The sequence below is a fragment of the Mus caroli genome, chromosome 7, assembly GCF_900094665.2.
Source record: "Mus caroli chromosome 7, CAROLI_EIJ_v1.1, whole genome shotgun sequence".
NCBI lineage: Eukaryota > Metazoa > Chordata > Mammalia > Rodentia > Muridae > Mus > Mus caroli.
The window spans coordinates 121796760-121818475 of NC_034576.1; the positions used below are offsets into that span (position 1 = coordinate 121796760).

Below are 21716 nucleotides of genomic sequence, written 5' to 3' on the forward strand. Positions count from 1 at the left end.
TGCAGATCCCTTTAGCTCCTTGGATACTTTCTCTAGCTCCTCCATTGGGGGCCCTGTGATCCATCCAATAGCTGACTGTGAGCATCCACTTCTGTGTTTCCTAGGCCCCTGCATAGCCTCACAAGAGACAGCTATATCAGGGTCCTTTCAGCAAAATCTTGCTCTCTACTGCTCTTGCATGTATTTGCTTCTTTTTGTTCTAGAGTTCTCAAGTATGCTGACAATCTGCCAGTGTAAATTCTCTCTAGTTTCTTTTTGGAGTCACTAAGAGCTATGAGTTTTCCTCTTACCACTGCTTTCATTGTGTCCCATAAGTTTTGGTATGATGTGTCTTTATTTTCATTAAATTCTAAACAGCCTTTAATTTCTGTCTTTATTTCTTCCTTGAACAAGTTATCATTGAGTAGAGAGTTGTTTAGCTTCCATGTGTATGTGTTTCTTCTGTTGTTTTTGTTGGCATTTAAGACCAGCCTTAGTCCTTGGTGATCTGATAGGGTGCATGGGATTATTTTAATCTTCTTGTATTTGTTGAGGTCTGTTTTGTGACCAATTATATGGTCAATTTTGGAGAAGGTACCATGAGGTGCTGAGAAGAAGGTATATTCTTTTACTTTAGGATGAAAGGTTCTATAAATATCTGTTATATCCATTTGGTTTATAACTTCTGTTACTTTAATTGTATCTCTGTTTAGTTTCTGTTTCCAGAATCTGTCCATTGCTGAGAGTGGAGTATTAAAGTCTCCCACTATTATTGTGTGGGGTATGATGTATGCTTTGAGCTTATTAAAGTTTCTTTTATGAATGTGAGTGCCCTTGCATTGGAGCACAGATGTTCAGAATTGAGAGTTCATCTTGGTAGATTTTTCCTTTAACCAATATGAAGTGTCCTTCCTTATCCTTTTTGATAACTTTTGGTTGAAAGTCAATTTTATTCGATATTAGAATGGCTACTCCAGCTTGTTTCTTGGGACCATTTGCTTGGAAATTTGTTTTCCTGCCTTTTACTCTGAGGTAGTGTCTGTCTATTTTCACTGAGGTGCATTTCCTGTATGCAGCAAAATGTTGGGTCCTGTTTTTATATCCAGTCTGTTAGTCTATGTCTTTTTATTGGGGAATTGAGTCCATTGATGTTAAAAGATATTAAGGAAAAATGATTGTTACTTCCTGCTATTTTGTTGTTGTTGTTGTTCGAGGTAGAATTATGTTTGTGTGGCTATCTTCTTTTAAGTTTGTTGAAAGGTTACTTGCTTTTTCTAGGGTGTAGTTTCCCTCCTTGTGTTGGTGTTTTCCATCTATTATCCTTTGAAGGACTGGATTTGTGGAAAGATATTGTGTAAATTTGGTTTTGTCATGGAATATCTTGATTTCTCCATCTATGGTAATTGAGAGTTTTGCTGGGTGTAGTAGCCTGGGCTGGCATTTGTGTTCTCTTAGGGTCTGTATGACATCTACCCAGGATCTTATAGCTTTCATAGTCTCTGGTGAAAAGTCTGGTGTAATTCTGACAGCTATGACTTTATATGGTACTTGAATGTTTTTCCTTGCTGCTTTTAATATTCTTTCTTTGTTTTGTGCATTTGGTGTTTTGATTATTATGTGACAGGAATAATTTCTTTTCTGCTCCAGTCTATTTGGAGTTCTGTAGGCTTCTTGTATGTTCATAGGCATCTCTTTCTTTAGATTTGAGACATTTTCTTCTATAATTTTGTTGAAGATATTGACTGGCCCTTTAAGTTGGGAATTTTCACTCTCTTCTATACCTATTATGCTTAGGCGTGGTCTTCTCATTTTGTCCTGGATTTCCTGGATGTTTTTGGTTAGGAGCTTTTTGCAATTTCTTTAACTGTTGTGCCAATATTTCTTATGGTATCTTCTGTACCTGAGATTCTCTCTTCTATCTCTTGTATTCTGTTGGTGATGCTTGCATCTATGGCCCCTGATGTTTTTCCTAGATTTTCTAACTCCAGAGTTGTCTTCCTTTGTGATTTCTTTACTGTCTCTAGTTTCATTTTTAGGATCTTGGATCATTTTGTTCATTTCCTTTACTTGTTTGATTGTGTTTTCCTGTAATTCTTTAAGGGATTTTTGTGTTTCCTCTTCAAGGGCTTCTAGCTGTTTATCTGTGTTCTCCTGTATTTCTTTAAGGGAGTTATTTATGTCCTTCTTAAAGTCTTCTATCACCATCATGAGAAGTGATTTAGATCCAAATATTGCTTTCCTAGTGTGATGGTTTGTCCAGGACTTGTTATGGTTGAGGAATTGGGTTCCAATTATGCCAAGTATCCTTGGTTTCTGTTGCTTATGTTCTTATGTTTGCCTCTGATTATCTCTAGTGCTACCTGCCCTCACTATATCTGACTGGAGCCTGTCCTTCCTCTGATTCTGGTTGTATCAGAACTCCTCAAAGTCCAACTGTCTCTGTGATCCTGTGATCTTGAGATCCTGGGTGTGTAAGAGCTCCTGGGAGTCAAGCTGCCTCTGGGACCCTGAGATTCTGGTGTGACCAAGTTTCTGGGATCCTGGCATTCTGTGGTCCTGGTCATGTTAGAGCACCTGTGAGTGGAGCTTCTTCTGGTTGTTGTGGGACTGGCTGCGGAGTTTGTGTCCAAGGTCTGCTCACGGCACTGGCCCAGACAGGAAAGAACCTGGGCTTTCTTCATTGCCAAGATTATAAATGTAGTTAAGAGCACTGGAAGCATGAGCTGGGTTGGGAAAGAAGAGAACAGTGATAAAGAGACAGTGGTGTTAGCTTGATCCATGTTTTCTCCATAAAACGTTGGTGAGTCCACACACGAACTTATGGGATTAACAACCAAGTAAATCATCTTATAGGAAAGTCCAGGACGGCTGGATTTCATAACATCATAGGTGGTCATTGCCATTTCATCTGTATCTCCAATCACCACTCCCATTTACAAGCTCTCCTATCCCGTTAATATTCAAATATCTTGGATCTGTCTGTGCCAACATTTCTAATTGCCTGACTCATGATTAATTCAGACCACTCACCATTAGCCTGTAGTGACTTTGGAGCCTCACACAGTAGTCTGTCAATATACACTGACAGGATGAGTGAGCATGGGGTCTGTCCGTGTCAGCACTCCTGTGAAGCCTCTGCTTTCTGCAGCATCTCTTGTGAATCACTAGCAAGCATCTCTCTGAAACTGATCTGTGGCCCAATCAACAGCACTGCCCCAAACTGACAATGTGTCTATACATATATTTAGTTAGTTAGTTAGTTAGTTAGTTAGATAGATAGTTATCGTTACAGTTACAGTAGTTAGAGTTGGAGTTGGAGTTCTGAAGCAGTCCCCAAATGTATTTAGGAGAAGTCACTTTCCCATTAGCTTGTTTGCATTCTGTCTCTTACACACTTCACTCATTTGTTCATTCATAGAATTAAAATTTGATTGGTACCCAGCCTGGGGATAGGAAGCATAAATGAGATACACAATGCTCATTTTTTCCTGCCATTTTCTATTACTTACTTCATGCTGTTACTTTATGCTAATTGAATATTCTATGACGACACTTGTGCTTTTTTTCCCATTTCTTTTGTGTATATTCTACTGATATTTTCCTGGTGCTTACCATGAGGACTGCATATAACATTCTGTAGCAACCAGAGTCTACTTTTAACTTTGAACAGCTTGTCCTCAATCATACTAGAAACTCTCTCTCTCCACAACTCTGCCCCATTCAACCCCAACCTTAGATTCCTAATGTCACAAATTCCACTTCTTTTGTATACACTTAAATGTGGGTTTATCATTGTCTTTTAAATATAATTAAAGAATAAAAGTAGAGGCCATTGAGATGACTCAACAGGTAAAGGCCCCTGCTGCTGCCAAACCTGACAACTAGAGTACAGTCCTCAAGATCCACATGGTAGGAAAACATCCACTCCCGAAAGTTGTCCTCTGAAATTCACACTACAGCATGCACAACTGTAAACTCCTGAGTGTCCACACGCACGCGCGCGCACACACACACACAAATAAGTAAATAAATAATTACATGATGTTATTTTAAATAATAGGTGAAGTTACAAGCTGAAATTATACCAATAATGATATCATAGTCTTACAAGGGTCTCCATGTTAATAAGAAAACATTGTATTTTCCTATTTGTTAATGTCCAGTTCCTTTCATTTCAAGGTGAGGACTCCTGGAATTTCTTGTAAGGCAGGTCTGGAAGTGATGGACCCCTCCTGTTCAAATTCTCTGTGAATATCTAAATTTCTCCCTCACATTTGAAAAAAAAGTTAAGTAATTGGCTATTGTTGGGGCTCTATTTCTCTCTTTCTCTCTCTCTCTCTCTCTCTCTCTCTCTCTCTCTCTCTCTCTCTTTCCCCCCCCCCACTTCAAATATATGATCTCAGGTCCTCTTACCTTACAAAAAGAACGTGACAGTCAAGGACAAGCTCCTCAAGGGTCTCTTGGTCTTGGGCACCATGAGTTGCTGTTCTTTCAGACACTCAAGATCAGGCCTGTGCTCCCAGCCTTCCTGTGTAAATTACAATTCCCACGGGTCTCATTGGGCTTCCCCTGGAGGTGTTGAGCTGTTTGTATTAGATTATTTAGGTCTTTCCTTAAACTTAGCAGTTTGGGGCCATTGTTTCTTCAGATAAACTGAACAGCTGTGTCTTCTCCTAAGACTCCCAGACTACACATGGGTCTGAAAAGCCTGCAGGTTTCTTCATTCTTGTTCTTCATGAGCAACAATTTCAGATGACCTACACTCACCTTCATCCATTTGTTTCTTCTGCCTGTTGAATCTCCTGGCAAGCCCCTCTACTGCATGTTTATTCAATTACTACATTCTGGGCCCTAGAATTTAACTTATCCCTCTTTTAGAAGGTTACTCCTCTATTGATACTTCCATTGGATTCATTTGTACTGTTTCTGATCTCCTTTTGATCTTTGTGTTTTTCTTTAGCTGTTTGAGTAAATTGAACACAGATATTAAAAATATATATTGTCTAATAGACAAAGTCCATACAGCTTGAGTTTCTTTTTTTTGGGGGGGGGTCGATTTTGTCCCTTTGAATCTATGGCATCTCTCTGGTTTTTGTTTGTTTTTTTGTTTTTTGGGGTTTTTTTTTTGTATACCTGTGGTAATTGATTGAATGTTGGACATGTGGATGAAGAAGTCCCCCCCTTTTCAGTCACGCAGATAACTCAAGAAAGGAAGGCTGTCATTAATGTGGCTAGCTGAGGGCTCCATGTCATCTGCAGCTTTCCTGACATTTGCCTTCCCTGGTCCTTTCTGTGTCCTTTCCTCCTGTTCCAGTTTTCACAATTACATGGCCAGTGTTACTAACTACAGTTCCCTTTTAAGAATTCACCTCTGCTGCTTCTTGTGACTTTGGCAGTTCTGTTGTGTTCATTGCTCTATCACATCTCAGCCATAGGTGCTCACCAGTCCTTATACACCATAGACCCTGCTACCCACACAGAGATAACCAACCTGAGAGTCAAATTATGATGGCACTCCCCTGTGACCTTCAAATCAGGCAGGAGAGAAAGCAGTTCACCCAGTGTCTCCTGAATAGGTCAGGACACTGCAAACAAGTTCCAGCCTTCTCCGTGAGCCTGGAGTTGGGTGGCTTCCCCTTGTTTGCACTGCACCACACCAAAGGTGTGGCAAGAAAGGACAAGAAAGAATGACACAAAATACCCTGCATTCTGAGTGTGGTTTTAGCTGCTAAACTGTTGCAGGCCCTTCATTGATTTCTAGGGTTCTCACAGAGCTACTTTGGGCAATCTGCTATTGTTTGATATTTCTGTGAGGAAACAAGGAGCAGTAGGTTCCTTCTATTCTGTGTTCACGTCCTACCACTAGTAATACCTTTTAAAATGTTACTTAAATATTTAGCTATGTCTTCAGCCTCTTTCCTTTTTCCATGATACTATTTTATTGAGCAAATGCTTTGTGCCAAACACTATTAATATGGTTTATTTATCTAAAGCTTACTGTTGTTTAGGCAATATTGTTGAATCCATTACATAGATGGAAAAACTGAGGCAAAGAGAGAAAAAATCACTGTCTAAATGAACCTAGAATGGACAAAAGGAGAAGCAGAATTGTTTGTCTTCAGTGGAAAGCTTGAAGAGTATTTGTGGTCACATGTGACTTAAGGGGTAGTCCCCAAGTCATTCCCTACTTCTCTGGAGTCTATCAATGTCTTAAGATGGGATCTCACTATACTAGACTCACACTGGAATGTGACTATGGAAGTGGGTTGTTCTCTTCCCTGAAAACAGGAGTGATGTTTGGTATCTGATCTTACCTAGGAGGGCAAGAGAGGACCAAATCCAGCCTTTTGGTGGGTGAATGGCCAAGGAGATGAAATAAAGTGGAGCTTCAGGAAGCTGAGGGACCTCACCTGCCGCACTGCCAACGTCTTTCAGCAGATTTGTGGCCTGCAGCAAGGAGATCACCTGGCCTTGATTCTGCCCCGAGTGCCCGAGTGGTGGCTGGTGACAGTGGGCTGCATTCGAACAGGTCAGTGATTCACACAGGAGACCCATTAGACCTCAGTGCTGGGACTGTAGGTGCTGTGGATACAGCCTACTACAGATGAAGCTCTGGGGCTCCAGTCTTGGCTTCTATGCTGGGACCACAGAGGAAGCCTCTGTCCTTCCCTCTGAGGCTGGACAGCTCGGTTGGAGACAAAACATTGTCTCTTCCTCACATCTTCCTTATTCTTCAAGTCTGTGTCTTTCTCCCACTCCCACGTGCTCTCACACCTTCTTTCTCTTTCCCTAACACTCGAATTAATATGCGCTAAATACAATATCATGCACTCCTCGCTTCCTCTCTCAGAATTTGTTGTGGATATTGTGAAACTACAAATACCAGGTAAGTACCCACGAGCACAGGAACATAAAAATCTGCTAAAACCCAAGATGTTCCCTTCACAAACTCACAGGGGAGTTATGACACAAGGCTAACTTCAGTGCATTATAGTTGCCTATACATAAGTAACAAACTTTCTTTGATTATCCAAACAATATCCTTTAGAGCCAGTTTCTCTTTAAATCCAACAGAGAATCGTGCACTGTATGTAGTAGTCAGATCTACTCCATCTCCTTTAACCTACAGGGTTTCAGACTTCTCTGCATGGCAGCGGCAGTTTTGAAGCATCCAAGCCAGTTGTTTTGCAAACTGCAGCTCAGGTTTGGGATTTATGATTCTTCCATTGTAGCTCTCCTCACCTGAGTTGCATCTGACTGCAATCCTACAAAACAAGGCTGTGCCTTCCTCAGCACACATGTCAGAGTGTGTGAAGTGGGCTTTGCCCCAATTCAGGGATAAATATTTCATCGCTTAACATCAGGCAGTATGATGTGTTTATAAAAAGATAAAGAGTGAGGGGTTATGTTATATGGGGGTGTGATGAGATATGGGGAAAGGGTATGGGTGCCTCAGTGGGTCCATGCTGAGGCATCCCTTGCCCCTAAAGGACCAGCCACACAACAGTATAGTATAGAATAGAGTTTATTCAGGGCATGGGAAGGGGAGTTAAGAGGGTAGTAGAGGCAGAGAAAGGCAGAGAGAGGGAGAGAGTAGAGAAATAGAGGCCAGCCATGACCATGTTGGGGAGCAGGGAATGGGGAGAGAGGGGGAGCAAGAGGAAGCAAGAGGGAGCAAGAGAACAAGAGGCACGAGGGAGAAGCAAGAAAAGGGAAGGGGGCAAGCAGCCCCTTTTATAGTGGGTCAGGCCCACCTGGCTGTTGCCAGGTAATTATGGGGAGGAGCATACCTGGCTGTTGCCAGGTAACTGTGGGGTGGAGCTTAGACAGAATGCTAACACAGTATCCACCTGCTTCCCCTGCATTATGCTGCAAATCTTTTCCCCCCAAAAGACTTTTATATGATTTGGCTCTCTGTCAATGCTACTATTGTGGCCTGATAGGGATGTTTTCCATTTGTATCATAACATTGACATACTATTTATTAAAAATCACACACAGAGATTTCCCTTCCTTTTGCAGTTACTTATCTACATTTATGTATAATCTAGAATCCTCATGGTTTTGTATTTCAGGCTTTCATTGTTGTGGTCAACAGTGGGGAAAATATCAAACTAAAAGCAGAAAGGTTTGCCTTGACTCACAATTTCAGCCCATGGCTGCCTGGCTCTGTTGCTGCCTGAGGTAGATCATCATGTATTCATGTGATAGAACGAAGTATCTGGGCCAACTCATAGAATCAGGAAACAAAACACAAGAGTCAGGAAGAGATCAGGAACATGACACTTCCAATGACTCACTTCAACAAAGACTCTTCCCCAAATTATAAGCCATCTATAGGTTAATCTGTTCATTAGCTCAGAGGCCTTGTCATCCAAACACCTTTCAATGCCTTTGGTCTACCAGCTGAGGATCAAGCCTTTAACATATGAGCCTTTGCAAACTGTAGACGAACTCATACATCCTATTCTTGCAATCACCTTCCTCATCTCAGCATGCATATTCTGTAACATGTATTTCTTCTCTCCTGCCCTCTCTTCCTGCTTCCTTCCCTTCCTTTATTTTCCTTCCCTTTCACTATCTAACAGAGTACAATATGGAACCAAGAACTACTAGCACAGGCAAAGAGAACATAGAAAGAAAAACTATGTTTCTATAACCAAGAAATGGATAATGGGAAGCCCAAGGCTATATAGCTGAGTTATCTGAGGTGAGCAGAATTAAAGAAGGCTACAAGCAAAGAAAGGTGGTCCAATAATGGGTTCTCCACATGCAAAGACAGGAGGACTAACACACACACAAAGGCATGCATGCACACACACACAAACATGCATACACATGAACACACACATACATATACACATACATGTGCCCACAGTGTACACACTTATATGCATACACACAGCCATTTTGAAAGAGAAAAATAAAGAGGAAGAAAGGTAGATAAATAGTGGGAGGTGCCTTCAATGTCAGGTGTCAGAATAGGAAACAGGGTATCTTCTTGGAGACAGAGGGCACAGGTATTCTGCAAGGAAGAGATGTGCATAGAAAGGTCTGTGCTTTGTGTACTTGAGGTGGTAGGAGGATTCAGAAGAGGGCCTCTAGTAAGGATGTGATTTTAGTGGAGCAGCCAGGCTTGAACTCACTGGTGGCAATTATGCTGGTATTGATAATGAGAACATATAAGAACATGCAGAGGACAATGTAACTAAACTTGAGGTAAAAGAAACAGAGGATATTCTAGATGACTTTAAGGGAGTGATGGGGAAGAAGAGGAAATGGAGCAGGGAGTATTGAATGTCAGTTCTGAATGTCAGCAACGTTGTTCATGCAGGGACTGCTACACAATCTGGCCTAATGTGTGTGGCTTAAGATCCATCTACCCTCTGTTTGGACTCATCTAGAGTCGAAAGAAATAAGGAAGAGCCTACAATTTTTATGTTTGTAGGAATCAGTTGGATATATTAAGATTCTGCTTATGAATGTGCAATTATGAGGATGAGATTTGGCACAGGATGTGAGCCTATCCCCCATGGTGTAGATGGTCAGTGGGCCATACTTTGCACAGTATTGTGGGAATTCTCAGCAGATGATCTGGGCCTAAGCACATGGATGTGAAAGCAAGCCATCCTTTCTCACCCCTAGGGATCATCTTCATGCCTGGGACTACCCAACTGAAAGCCAAGGACATTCTCTACCGAATACAAATGTCTCGAGCCAAAGCCATTGTGACCACAGCTAGCCTTGTCCCAGAGGTGGAATCTGTGGCTTCGGAGTGTCCTGATCTGAAAACCAAGCTGGTGGTGTCTGATCACAGCCATGAAGGGTGGCTTGATTTCTGGTCGCTGATTAAGTGAGTTTTTGATCTGATAAGTGTGATTTCTGAATATAGAATAGTGGAGGAAACCATCTACTTCCAAGCACTGGGAGACAAGTAGCTAGCATAAGAGGACTTTGAAGACTGGATGCTAGAAACTCTCTTCCTAGCCATGCCATCCATTCATTGTAAAACCTGGCTTCTTATTTCTCTTCCTTGATTTTCTTGGCCCTTGGTTCCTTGTCTGAAAAGTCAGGAAGCTGAACTTCCATGTTTTGTCATTAAAGTACACTTATCCCAGAGGCCAAGCAAAGGAGTGTTGTAAAGTCAGAAGACAAGTATGTTGCTTTTCGCATATAAAAATGCATATATGAAGAAGTTTAAAGAAAATGAATTTTCAACAGGAAATGTGAAACTTGAATAACTTGAACAAGGTGTGGTGGTGTATGACTTTAATCTGAGCACTCAGGAAGTAGGAGAAAATGAATCTCTGTGAATTCATGGTGGGACCAGTCTACATAGCAAGTTCCAGGACAGCCAGGACTACACAGTGAGATCATTTCTCAAAATCAAACAAGAATAAGAAATTAAATTTCTAATTCCAGTGGGATAATGGAATAGTCACTCTAGAGGTTGTTAGCTCCTATTTCCTGAGTACCTTTGGGGACACCTTACCAGTAAGCTTAAAGTAGGACTGAAGAAAGACACCCCACTTCCCCGCACCTCCCTACACACACACACACACACACACACACACACACATTCATATGTATTCAGTAATACTCAGCATGGGTAGGAAACATGCAAGGTTTGCTTCCTTGGAGTAACACCTCCATTTCTAAAGCCATTTGTTTCAATAGTAAAACCAAGTGACCTTTCATAAAGTCAGAGCTTACTGAAAACAGCTTAAGATCAAGAAAATGTTTGGGAAATCATTCAGATCACCCAGTCAGTGTAGTGCCATGGCTTGCTTAGGAAAGCCAGCAGTACTGGTGTTTCTCGACTTCAAGCTCATTTTCAGGATTAAAAACAACAACAACAAAACTAGAAGCTTACTTCTACAATCAGAAAAGGCTCAGAGCATCCTCCTGAGAACAAGCAGATCAAAGGGATGATACTTCCTCTGCTTCCCACCCATAGCTGATGGGATCTCTGTCCACTAAGTTCCCATTTCCAACTCACTTGAGACTGGTGCCTCAGTGTAGAGAGAACTAGCTAAGTGTTATGTAATATCTTAGTCCATATCTTTTTTCGAATTTTTCAATTAAAGACACACCAGGCCCTTTGTCCAAATCACCCCAGCCAGTAGGAAACCTCCACTGTTTGTCCTCCATCCCTGCAGATCTCCAGGTTCCTCACTTGATACTTCATGTATGTTGTTGCATCATCAGAAGATGGGAAAGCAACTGTGTGATTTTTTTTCTTCATTTGCCTTGAATCTCTTTGCAGATCAGCATCCCCAGACCATACTTGTATTAAGTCAAAGATGAAGGATCCCATGGCCATCTTCTTCACCAGTGGGACCACAGGCTACCCCAAGATGGCAAAGCACAACCAGGGACTTGCCTTCCGGTCGTATATGCCTTCGTGGTAGGAAAAGAACACTTCTTTAAAGGCTGGGCCCCAGGTCTGAGGCAAGGGATGTGTGCATACATGTGCATTTTGAGGTGATGGCACTCTGAATTGAAGTGTCTCCATCTCCTTCTCTGCTTCTGTTCTCTGCTTCAGCCTCTGAGGGTCTGAGACATGAAAGTCTGAGATTGGGAATGCTACCTGACATAGTTTCAGGGTGACACAAGAGACTCCTCTGGGTTCTGCTGGGCACTCTCACATGAGGGCATTCTACAAGCCACCCAAGTAACAAGGCACAGTGTCTCTGACTGCAGGTGAAAGATAGAATTTTCTCTAAGTTTTGCCTGCCCTGAGAGCCCTTCTCCCTCTTCTTTTATGGGAAAAATAGACTTGGAATGTCTCACTAATAGAGTGCCTGGAACTGAGCTACAACAGGGTCTGACATGAACAAAAATATATGGAGGTAGCTGGGCTGTTGTGGCAAATGCCTTTAATCCTGGTACTTGAGAGATAGAGGCAGGTGGCTCTTCATAAGTTTGAGGCCAGCTTGGTCTACGGAGTGACATCTAGGACATCCAAGGCTACACATAAAAACTGTTTTTCAATACAAACATACACACATACACACACACCCACACACACAAACACAGAGAAAGAGAGAGAGAGAGAGAGAGAGAGAGAGAGAGAGAGAGAGAGAGAGAACTAAAACTAAGCCTTGGTGAATCATTTCAATAAATTAAGCCACTTGTCTCCACCCCTTATTTTCTTCTTCTCCAACTGGTAATATTCAGAACAGACTGAGCATCATTCTCTAACTTATTGACCAACACAGGAGCAAGAGAAGACAGACAAGCAAGGACCCCCTCCTTTTCATCTTCTGGACATTACCCTTTGACTAATTGCCTCAGATAAACCATATAAACAGACCATATTCCCTAAAGAAATGGAAACAGTCATTATAAGTCTCCCAACCAAAAAAAAAAAAAAAAAAAAAAAAAAAAAAAAAAAAAAAAAAAGCCCAGGACCAGTTGAACTTAGTGCAGAATTCTATCAGACCTTCAAATAAGACCTAATACCAATATTCTTCAAACTATTCCACAAAATAGAAACAGAAGGAACACTACCCAATTCATTCTATGAAGTCACAATTACACTTATATAACTAAACCACACAAAGACCCAACAAAGAAAGAGAACTTCAGACCAATTTCCCTTTTGAATATCAATGCAAAAATGCTTAATAAAATTCTCACAAACTGAATCCAAGAACACATCAAAACGATCATCCATCATGATCAAGTAGGCTTCATCCCAGGGATGCAGGGATGGTTCAATATATGGCAATTCATCAACATAATCTGCCATATAAACAAACTCAAAGGGAAAAAAAACCATGATCATCTCATTAGATGCTGAGAAAACATTTGACAAAATCCAACACCCCTTCATTGTAACAATCTTGGAAAGATCAGGAATTCAAGGCCCATACCTAAACATAGTAAAAGCAATATACACCAAACCAGTAGCCAACATCAAACAAAATGGAGAGAATCCTGAAGCAATCCCACTAAAATCAGGGACTAGACAAGGTTGCCCACTTTCTCCCTACCTATTCAATATAGTACTTAAAGTCCTAGCTAGAGCAATTAGACAACACATGGAGATCAAAGGGATACAAATTGGAAAGGAAGAAGTCAAAATATCACTATTAGCAGATGACATGATAGTATACTTAAGTGACCCCTAAAAATTCCACCAGAGAACTTCTAAACCTAATAAACAACTTCAGCAAATTGGCTGGATATAAAATTAACTCAAACAAATCAGTAGCCTTCCTCTACTCAAAGGATAGACAGGCTGAGAAAGAAATTATGGAAACAACATCCTCCACAATAGTCACAAATATAAAATACCTTGTTGTGACTCTAATCAAGCAAGTTAAAGATCTGTATGACAAGAACTTCTAGTCTCTGAAGGAAGAAATTGAAGAAGCCCTCCTCATTGCAAAGAATGGAAAGCCAAAACCCTTTAAGTCAAAGTGTGAATAGGGAATTTATTGGCTCATGACCTAGAGCAGCCCAGGGTTAGGCTTTAAGCATTTCTGGTTAGATTAGTTTTTCATTATGTCATATCACCACTGTTTCTGCTATATGAATGCTTCCAGGATCACCAAGTCTTTTGTCAGTGACTCACTCAGACTCAGGAAGACAGCAGAAGACTCTGGCCCAGCTTTGCTAGCAAAGTCTAAGGGGTCATTAGTAGAGAATTAATTTCAGAAACTTGTGTCTAGGAACTATGACATGGTGGGAAACCTTTGGTGCTCTGAAGCCCCCACATTAACCACTTAAAATGAATGGGAGGGGTGATTCCTTGGCTGAAAATGTCTCCACAGTCCTTGTTGGCATGCTCTAATAGTGCCATAGCTGAGGCCACTTTTTTTTTGAGTTAGCAGAAAATTATTGAAGCTGAAGACATCTGACATCTTGTGGTGCATGTCAGACCCAGGATGGATTCTGGCTACCTTGGGGTGCCTGATCGAGCCATGGACATCAGGATGTACAGTCTTCATCCATCACCTCCTTCAATTCGACCCCAAAGTCATTGTAGAGGTAAGAAGAACCACTTCCTGGAGTCAAAACCCTCTCAGAGGAAATGTGTGTTTCCCAAAGCTGGCCCCAGCTGAGAAAGATTCAGTTAAACCCAAGAAAACTGCATAATAAAAGTGACCCTGTTTCTGAACTTCTTACCATGTGGGACACTCAATCAGAGTCACAGTATAGGATCAGAAGATAATGTGATCTGGAATAGATGCATCTTTCTGGGCTATTCCTCAGATTTATGGGTCATGCTTTATGGGTAGAAAACCCATAATGTGGGTCTTGAGAAACTAAAGCAATGAGGCTAAGCCAAATCCCTTGGTCCTGGCTCTGCTAGGGCCATGTAGCAGGTGTGGGTATGTGGGAGTAGAGAGATAGGGTATTACTCATTTTAATAAAGTATTCAAAAACGCCCTTAGATTATGACAAGCCTAGCTATTTATTTCATCTTTAATATCGATTAGCATCTTAGTCACCAGTCAAGTAGCCTTCTGAAATACATTTTTATTTGTTGCTTGATAATTTTATACATGTATACAATATATTTTGGTCAAATTCACATCCACATTGCCACTCCTCCATTGTCCTTCACCACTCCTTGCTTTCAGCCATGCGTACTCTTTTTTTTTTTTTTTAACCCACTGAATCCAATTATTCCTGCCAGTGTCTGTATATCTATAGGACCATTGCCACAGAGACTCACAACTGGTCAGAATGTAGAGAATAAAATATCGTGAAGTCTTCAGTCCTAAATGGAGCATCTGTATCACATACATACATACATACACACACACACACACACACACACACACACACATACACACTGCTCAGAGATCAGTATGGAAGAGCAGTTAAATAGTTAAATGGCTACCTTCTTAATTGACTTCTATTATTGTGATAAAATACCACAACCACAAGTAACTTAGAGAGAAAGGAGTTTCTTTGATGTACACATTCTATTTGCAATCCACCATAAATGGAAGACAGGGAAGAAATGCAAGTTAGGAGGCAGAAACTGAAGCAGAGACCATGAAGTGCAGTTTACTGCTTTGCTCCCCGTGGCTCAGCCTACTGCGTTTTACAACTCAGAACCACATGCTCGGGTTTGGAACCACTGTAATGGTCTGGACCCTCCTATAGCAATTACTAATCAAGAAAATGCCTTCTCAGACTGGCCTATGGCCCAATCTGGTGGGGACATTTTTTTTTCCAACGGAGCTTCCCTCTTTCCAGACGACCTTAACTTGTATCAAGTTGACAAAAATCTAACCAAGGCCAACTGAAAGAGCCAGAGGTTGTGGAAGATAACTGGGAAAACCATACCCAATAACTTATAAGCTAATAACCTTTAACCAAGGCATGTAGAACATAGTAAACTTAGGCATTTAAGACTGATAAGGTATAAAGATGTAGTGGCCACACTCATTTAAAATAGACAGACAAAAGATTTGTTTTCTTTCTTTATCCAGTTGTAATTTCAAGGGAGGAACACCTGGCTACCTGTTGAACCCAATTCTCACGGGCACAGAAGTTTTTGCAGCAGGATCAGCCATTAGCTTTCTTACCAGAGAAACAGAGAAGCTCCTGGTGTCCCTTTAAGAGCAGCTTGTACTGATGACCAAGCAGCCTCCTGCTTGCTGTCACCTCGATTCACTGCCAGAAGTGGACCTTTTTCCCAGGAGTGTTCAGATCCTAGCTGCAGGTGCAGCGCTTTTAAGAGCAGCACCAGTTTAGAAATCCCTGAGTTAAGACTGAGTTAAGGGTGAACAGCAAGCAGATTAAGCTTGCCTCATGTCTTTGTTGTACACTTCTCCTGCTCCCATTGGTTGGGATATTCAATTGTGGCAGGGGATTTGCCTTGTCTAATATTCATGATGTAACTTATCTACCAGGATGGGACATTCATGTCTCAACTTGCCAACCAGGATGTCAGTTACCTATTTACATGTTTCTTTCTGCCAAGTAGAATGTCAGTCCCCGGGGAGGTCTTGGGAAGTTAAACTTTACTAGACCACTACTCAAAATGGAAATCTTATTCCTAATAGTTTCTTTATTAGTACAGGTATCTCTCTTAAGTTGGAGTCCATCCCAGGGGCAATTTAAAAATGCTTATCCATAGGTGCAGGAAGTGCTGTTGGGCTTGTAGTTTGGGTCCAAACTTATTGTGGGTAACTATACAGAACAGTTCTACTGATTTCTATCATGGTTGGTTCCCAAGGGCACAGAACATAACAGAATATGTAATCAATCTTGACATTAAAAAATTTCCTAGTAACAGCAAAAACATATGAGAATGTTTCCTTATATGCCAGGCTAGCCAGATAACTACTACCTAGGCCTTAACATTTCCCAGACATGACAGGGTTGTTATATGTAGGACCTCACTGTGTCTACAGGCACAAGTACTACACAAGGTCAAGCCAGACCAGAAATTCAAATAAGCTTTTAAATAGTTATAGGCACACAGAGTTGAGAGTTTTAATGAGATGATACAAGCAAAGTGCATAGAAGGATTAGTCTTGAGGCTGCTTGAGGCTGACACTTAGAAAACACTCCCCAAGTGGCAGTCACTGATGTATTGAGAAGGTTGCCATGGTAGTTGAATCACTGCGTGAACCCCATCTTTGCACATTACTGCCCTGAGAGTTTTTCATGGCCCACTCACCACCTTCCCTGAAGACTAGACATGCCCTCCACTTTTCAGAGTCTGCCTCCATCACCCACAATGGTTTGCTTTCCGACTGTTGGAGTAATTGTTTATCTGGTAAATCTTTTCTCCTGGTTCCTCAATTTCTCTTAGCTCCACTCCATCAGTCCAGAAACATCTACCTATTTTACCCTGTGCCTAAAACCACCTTCCCGTGACCCTGCTGCACTCGAATCACCTCAATATTCCTTCCCTCATAGAAGCTTCACTGAACATTTTCAGCTTGGTACAAAAACCTCTGTTTTACCCAACCTACTTCCAAGCACCTCAGTCAATCAAGCTTTAGGATTTTTGTTTCACAGTCTTCCACACAAATCTCTTAATTTCCAGTTCTTCAGAAAACACAGCAATACACAGAGTTTTCAAAAGTCAACTTTGGGTCTAATCCTGTCTCTCGAAACTCATTCTCCCAAGTGTTCTTGGTGGTTGGTCAAGCCCTCCTGCTTATCATTTGAGTTCCTGTAAATTCATCTCTTGGAATATACTCTCTGCTATACTTACATGCTCTCTCCTCATTAAGTCATCTTCGATCCATTGCAACATGACCTGCATCTGAGACATTGGTATACAAGTAACCCTGAACTCAACAAGCCAAATTCTTCCTTTTCTGTATCATGTATCTCAGGTTTTCATATATTTTAAACTTGAATAATTATAAAAGTATATCTCTCCATTTAGCCAGAAAACTTTGAGAGCTTAGCTACTTTGACTTATTTTCCACTTGGTATTATATTTTTTCTTATTTTTTATCATCTTTCATATATTATATTTTGGGTATAGTGTACCTTCCCTCTCCTCCTACAACCTCTTCCCCATTCCTCCTCCCACCATGCCCACAACCCCTCTGTCTCCACTCAGAAAAGAGCAGGAACTCCTAGGGCTATCAACCAAACACAGTATAAGAAGTTTCAGTATATCTAGGAATATACTATCAAATCAAGGCTGAATAAGGGCAGCCCAGTAGGAGTAAAAGGATCCCACAAATAGACAAAAGAGTCAGGGATAGCCCCTCCTCTCACTGTTAGGATTTCAACAATACCAAGCTACTCAGCCATAACATATATGCAGAGGAACTAGGTCAGACCCCTCTACAGGTTCTCCGATCTCTGTGAGTTCACATGAGTCCAAGTCAGTTGATTCTGTGGGCTTTGTCCTCCTCGTGTGTCCCTGACCCCTCTAGTTCCTCTGGTCCTTCCTCCCACTCTTCCACAGAACTTCTCAAGTGCTACCTAACTGTGGCTGTGGCACTCTGCATCAGTTCCTGTCAGTTGCTGGATGAAGTCTCTCTGATTTCTCTGATGGTGATTATAGTAGGCTCCTGTCCCAGAACACTCTTCAGGCAGGACAAACTAGAAGTCAAAGGTCTTGTGGTTGATTTGCTGTTGTAATTCCTTCACTTGAGGGCTTACCAGTTCAAGCTTTGTGTCTCTAATAACTAGGAGTCTTTGCTAGGGTTACTCTCATAGATACCATATAGTTTCCATTGCACCAGGTTTTCACCTCACCTCCAAAATGCCCCCCAATTCCACTCATTTCTCCCAGTGTTTCTCCCTGTGTCCCCCTCACCCAATTCTTTCCATTCCAAACTCCACCTACAATGCAGTCCACCCAAGAAATCTGTTCTATTTCCCTACCCAGGGAGATCCTTGTGAGCCCTTTAAGCCCTCCTTATTACTTAGCCTCTCTGGATCTGAATATCCACTTATATGTGAGTACATAACATGTTTGTCTTTCTGGGACTGGGTAACCTCACTCAGGATGGGTTTTTCTTTTTCTAGTTTCATCCATTTTGCCTGTAAGTTTCATGTTGGCGTTGTTTTTAGCAACTAAGTAATATTCCATTGTGTACATCACTTTCTTTATCCATTCTTCAGTAGAGGGACATCTAGGTTACTTCCAGTTTCTGTCTATTATAAGTAGAGCTGCTAGGAACATAGCTGAGCAAATGCCCTTCTGGTATAGTTGAGTGTATTTTGTTTATTTGCCCAGAAGTAGCATAGCTGGGTCTCCGGGTAAATTGATTCTCAATTTTCTAGGAAACTGCCATAGTGACTTCCAAAATGGCTGTACAACTTTGCACTCCCACAGCAGTGGAAGAGTGTTGCCCTTGCTCCACATCTTTACCAGAATAAGCTGACATCTTTTCCTATTCTGTGGGCTGCTATTTTGTCCTATTGATAGAGTCCTTTGCCTTACCAAAGCTTTTAAGTTTCATGAGGTAGCATTTATTAATTGCTGATCTTAGTGCATGCACAATGGGTGTTCTATTCAAGAAGTTGTCTCCTGTGTCATTTCATTCAAGGCTATTCCCTACTTTCTCTTCTATTAGGTCCGGTGTATCTATCTGGTTTTATTTTGAAGTCTTTGATCCACTTGGACTTAAGTTTTGGATAGGTTGATAGATATGGATCTTTTTCTGTTATTTTACATGTAAACATCCAGTTAGACTAGCACCATTTGTTGAAGACAAATGTATATTTGTCTTCATTTATATATTGTCTTCATTTGTTCACTGTACATTTCTGGCTTCTTTATCAAAAAGTAGGTATCTATTAGGTATATGTATTTAGATCTGGGTCTTCAGTTCCACTGATCAACATGTCCACTTTTATGCAAATACCATATGGTTTTTATTACTAGAGCTCTGTAGTATAGCTTGAAATCGGGAATGGTGATACCTTCAGAAGTTCTTTTATTGTACAGGATTGTTTTAGTTATCTTGGTTTTTTTTTCCATACAAAGTTGAGTGCTATTCTTTCAAGGTCTGTAAAGAATTGTGCTGAGGATGGATAGATTTGAATCTGTAGGTAGGATAGCCATTATTTTTATGTTAACTCTACTGATCCATGAGCATGGAGATCTTTCCATCTTTGACACCTTCTTCAATTTTCTTCTTTGAAAGACCTAAAGGTTTTATCATACAAGTCTTTCACTTCCTTGGATTTACCTCAGGATATTTTATATTATATGTGGCTATTGTGAAGGGTGTTATTTCCCAGATTTCTTTATCAATCCATTTATCATTTATAAATAGGCAGGCTACTGATTTTTTTAGTTAATTTTTTATTCAGTTACTTTGAAGAAGGTATTTTTTTCAGTGGTAGGAGTTCCCTGGTAGGATTTTTGGGGTCACTTGTGTATACTTTTACATCTGCAAACAGTGATACTTTGACTTTTTCCTTTCCAATTTGTATGTCTTGTTCAGTTGTCTCATTGCTCTAGCTAAGATTTCCAGTGCTGTATAGAGTAGCTATGTAGAGTGGGCAGCCTTGTCTTGTTCCTGATTTTAGTGGAACTGCTTTCAGTTTCTCTCCATTTAATTTGATGTTGGCTATTGGCTCACTGTATTACCTTTATTATGTTTAGGTATTCCTTTGTATTCCTGTTCTCCCCATGAGTTTTATCATGAAGGGGTGTTAAAATTTGTAAAATATTTTTCAGCATATAATGAGATGATCATGTGGGGGTTTTTTCTTTCTGTTTGTTTATATGGTGGGTTACGTTGACAGATTTTCATTTATTGAGCCATCCTTAAATCTCTAGGATGAAGCCTACTTGAGTATGGTAGATGTTTTTTTTTGTTGTTGTTTTTTGTTTTTTGTTTTTTGTTTTTTGTTTTTTTTGATGGGCTCTTGGATTTGGTTTGTAAGTATTTTTACTGAATATTTCTATATCAATGTTCATGAGGAAAAGTAGTCTGTAATTTTATTTTTTGTTGAGTCTTTGTGTAGCTTGAATATCAGGGTGACTGTGGCCTCATAAATGAATTTTACAATGTTCTTTCTATTTCTACTTTGTGAAAAATCTAAGGAATATTGGCATTATCTCTTCTGTGAAAGTCTGGTAGAATTCTGCACTAAAACCATTGGCCCTGGTCTTTTTGTTTTTGTTTGGGTTTTTTGGGATTTTTTTTCTTTTTCTTTTTCTTTCTTTTTTTTCTTTTTTTTTTTTTCTTTTCTTTTTGGTTGGGAGACTTTTAATTACTGCTTCTATTTCCTTAGGGATTTTAGGTCCATTTAAATTGTTTATCTATTTTTTCTTATTTTTATTAATCATTTTATTCATTTATGTTTCAAATGATATTCCCCTTCCTGGTCACCCCTCCACAACCCACCCCCATCCTGTTTATCTAATATTGATTTAACTTTGGTAAGTGGTATCTATTGAGAAAACTGTTCATTTGTTTTAGATTTTCCAATTTTGTGGAGTATAGGTTTCTGAAGTATGACCTAATGACTCTTAAGATTTCCCTCATGCCCCCCTTTTATTATTTTGTTAATTTGGGTATTCTCTGCATCTTTCAGTTAGTTTGAATAAGAATATGTCTATCTTGTTGATTTTCTCAAAGAACCAACTCTTTTATTTCATTGATTCTTTGTATTTTCTCTTTGTTTCTATTTTATTGATTTCAGCCCCCAGTTTGATTATTTCCTGCCTGACCCCTCTTGACATCTTCTTTTTGTTCTAGAACTTTCAAGTGTGCTATTAAGTTGCCAGTATGAGATCTCTCCCATTTCTTTTTTAAAGCACTTAGTGCTACAAACTTTCCTCTTAGTAACCACTTTCATTGTGTGCCTTAGATTTCATTTTCATTGAATTCTAGGAAGTCTTCATTTCTCTTTATTTCTGCCTTGACCCCCTAGTTGTTCAGAAGGGAGCTGTTCAGGTTCCTTGAATTGGTAAACTTTCTCTTGTTTCTGTTGATGAAGTTCAGCTATAATCTGTGGTGGTCCCATAGGATACGGGGAGTTATTTTCATTTTCTTATGTCTGTTGAGACTTGCTTTGGGACCAAGTTAATCTGTGAGAATTTTCTAAGAGGTGCTGAGAAGAAGATATATTCTTTTGTGTTTGGGTGAAATGTTCTCTGAATATCTGTTAGGTCCTTTCATAACCTCTTTTATTTTTTTTTTTTTTTTTTTTTTTTTTTTTTTTTAATATTTTTATTACATAATTTCCTCAATTACATTTCCAATACTATCCCAAAAGTCCCCCATAGCGCCCCCCACTTCCCTACCCACCCATTCCCATTCTTTTGGCCCTGG

The 21716-nt window shown here is 40.3% G+C and overlaps 1 protein-coding gene across 1 annotated transcript in view; it reads left to right on the forward strand.

Moving 5' to 3' along the window:
- Positions 1-21716, forward strand: part of Acsm1 (acyl-CoA synthetase medium chain family member 1) — a 47604-nt gene that overhangs the window by 9704 nt on the left and 16184 nt on the right. The window contains exons 3-6 of the mRNA XM_021166558.2: positions 6298-6508; positions 9625-9832; positions 11246-11386; positions 13818-13977. Of these exons, the coding sequence (XP_021022217.1) occupies positions 6298-6508; positions 9625-9832; positions 11246-11386; positions 13818-13977 (720 nt within the window). The remainder of the gene's footprint in view (positions 1-6297; positions 6509-9624; positions 9833-11245; positions 11387-13817; positions 13978-21716) is intronic.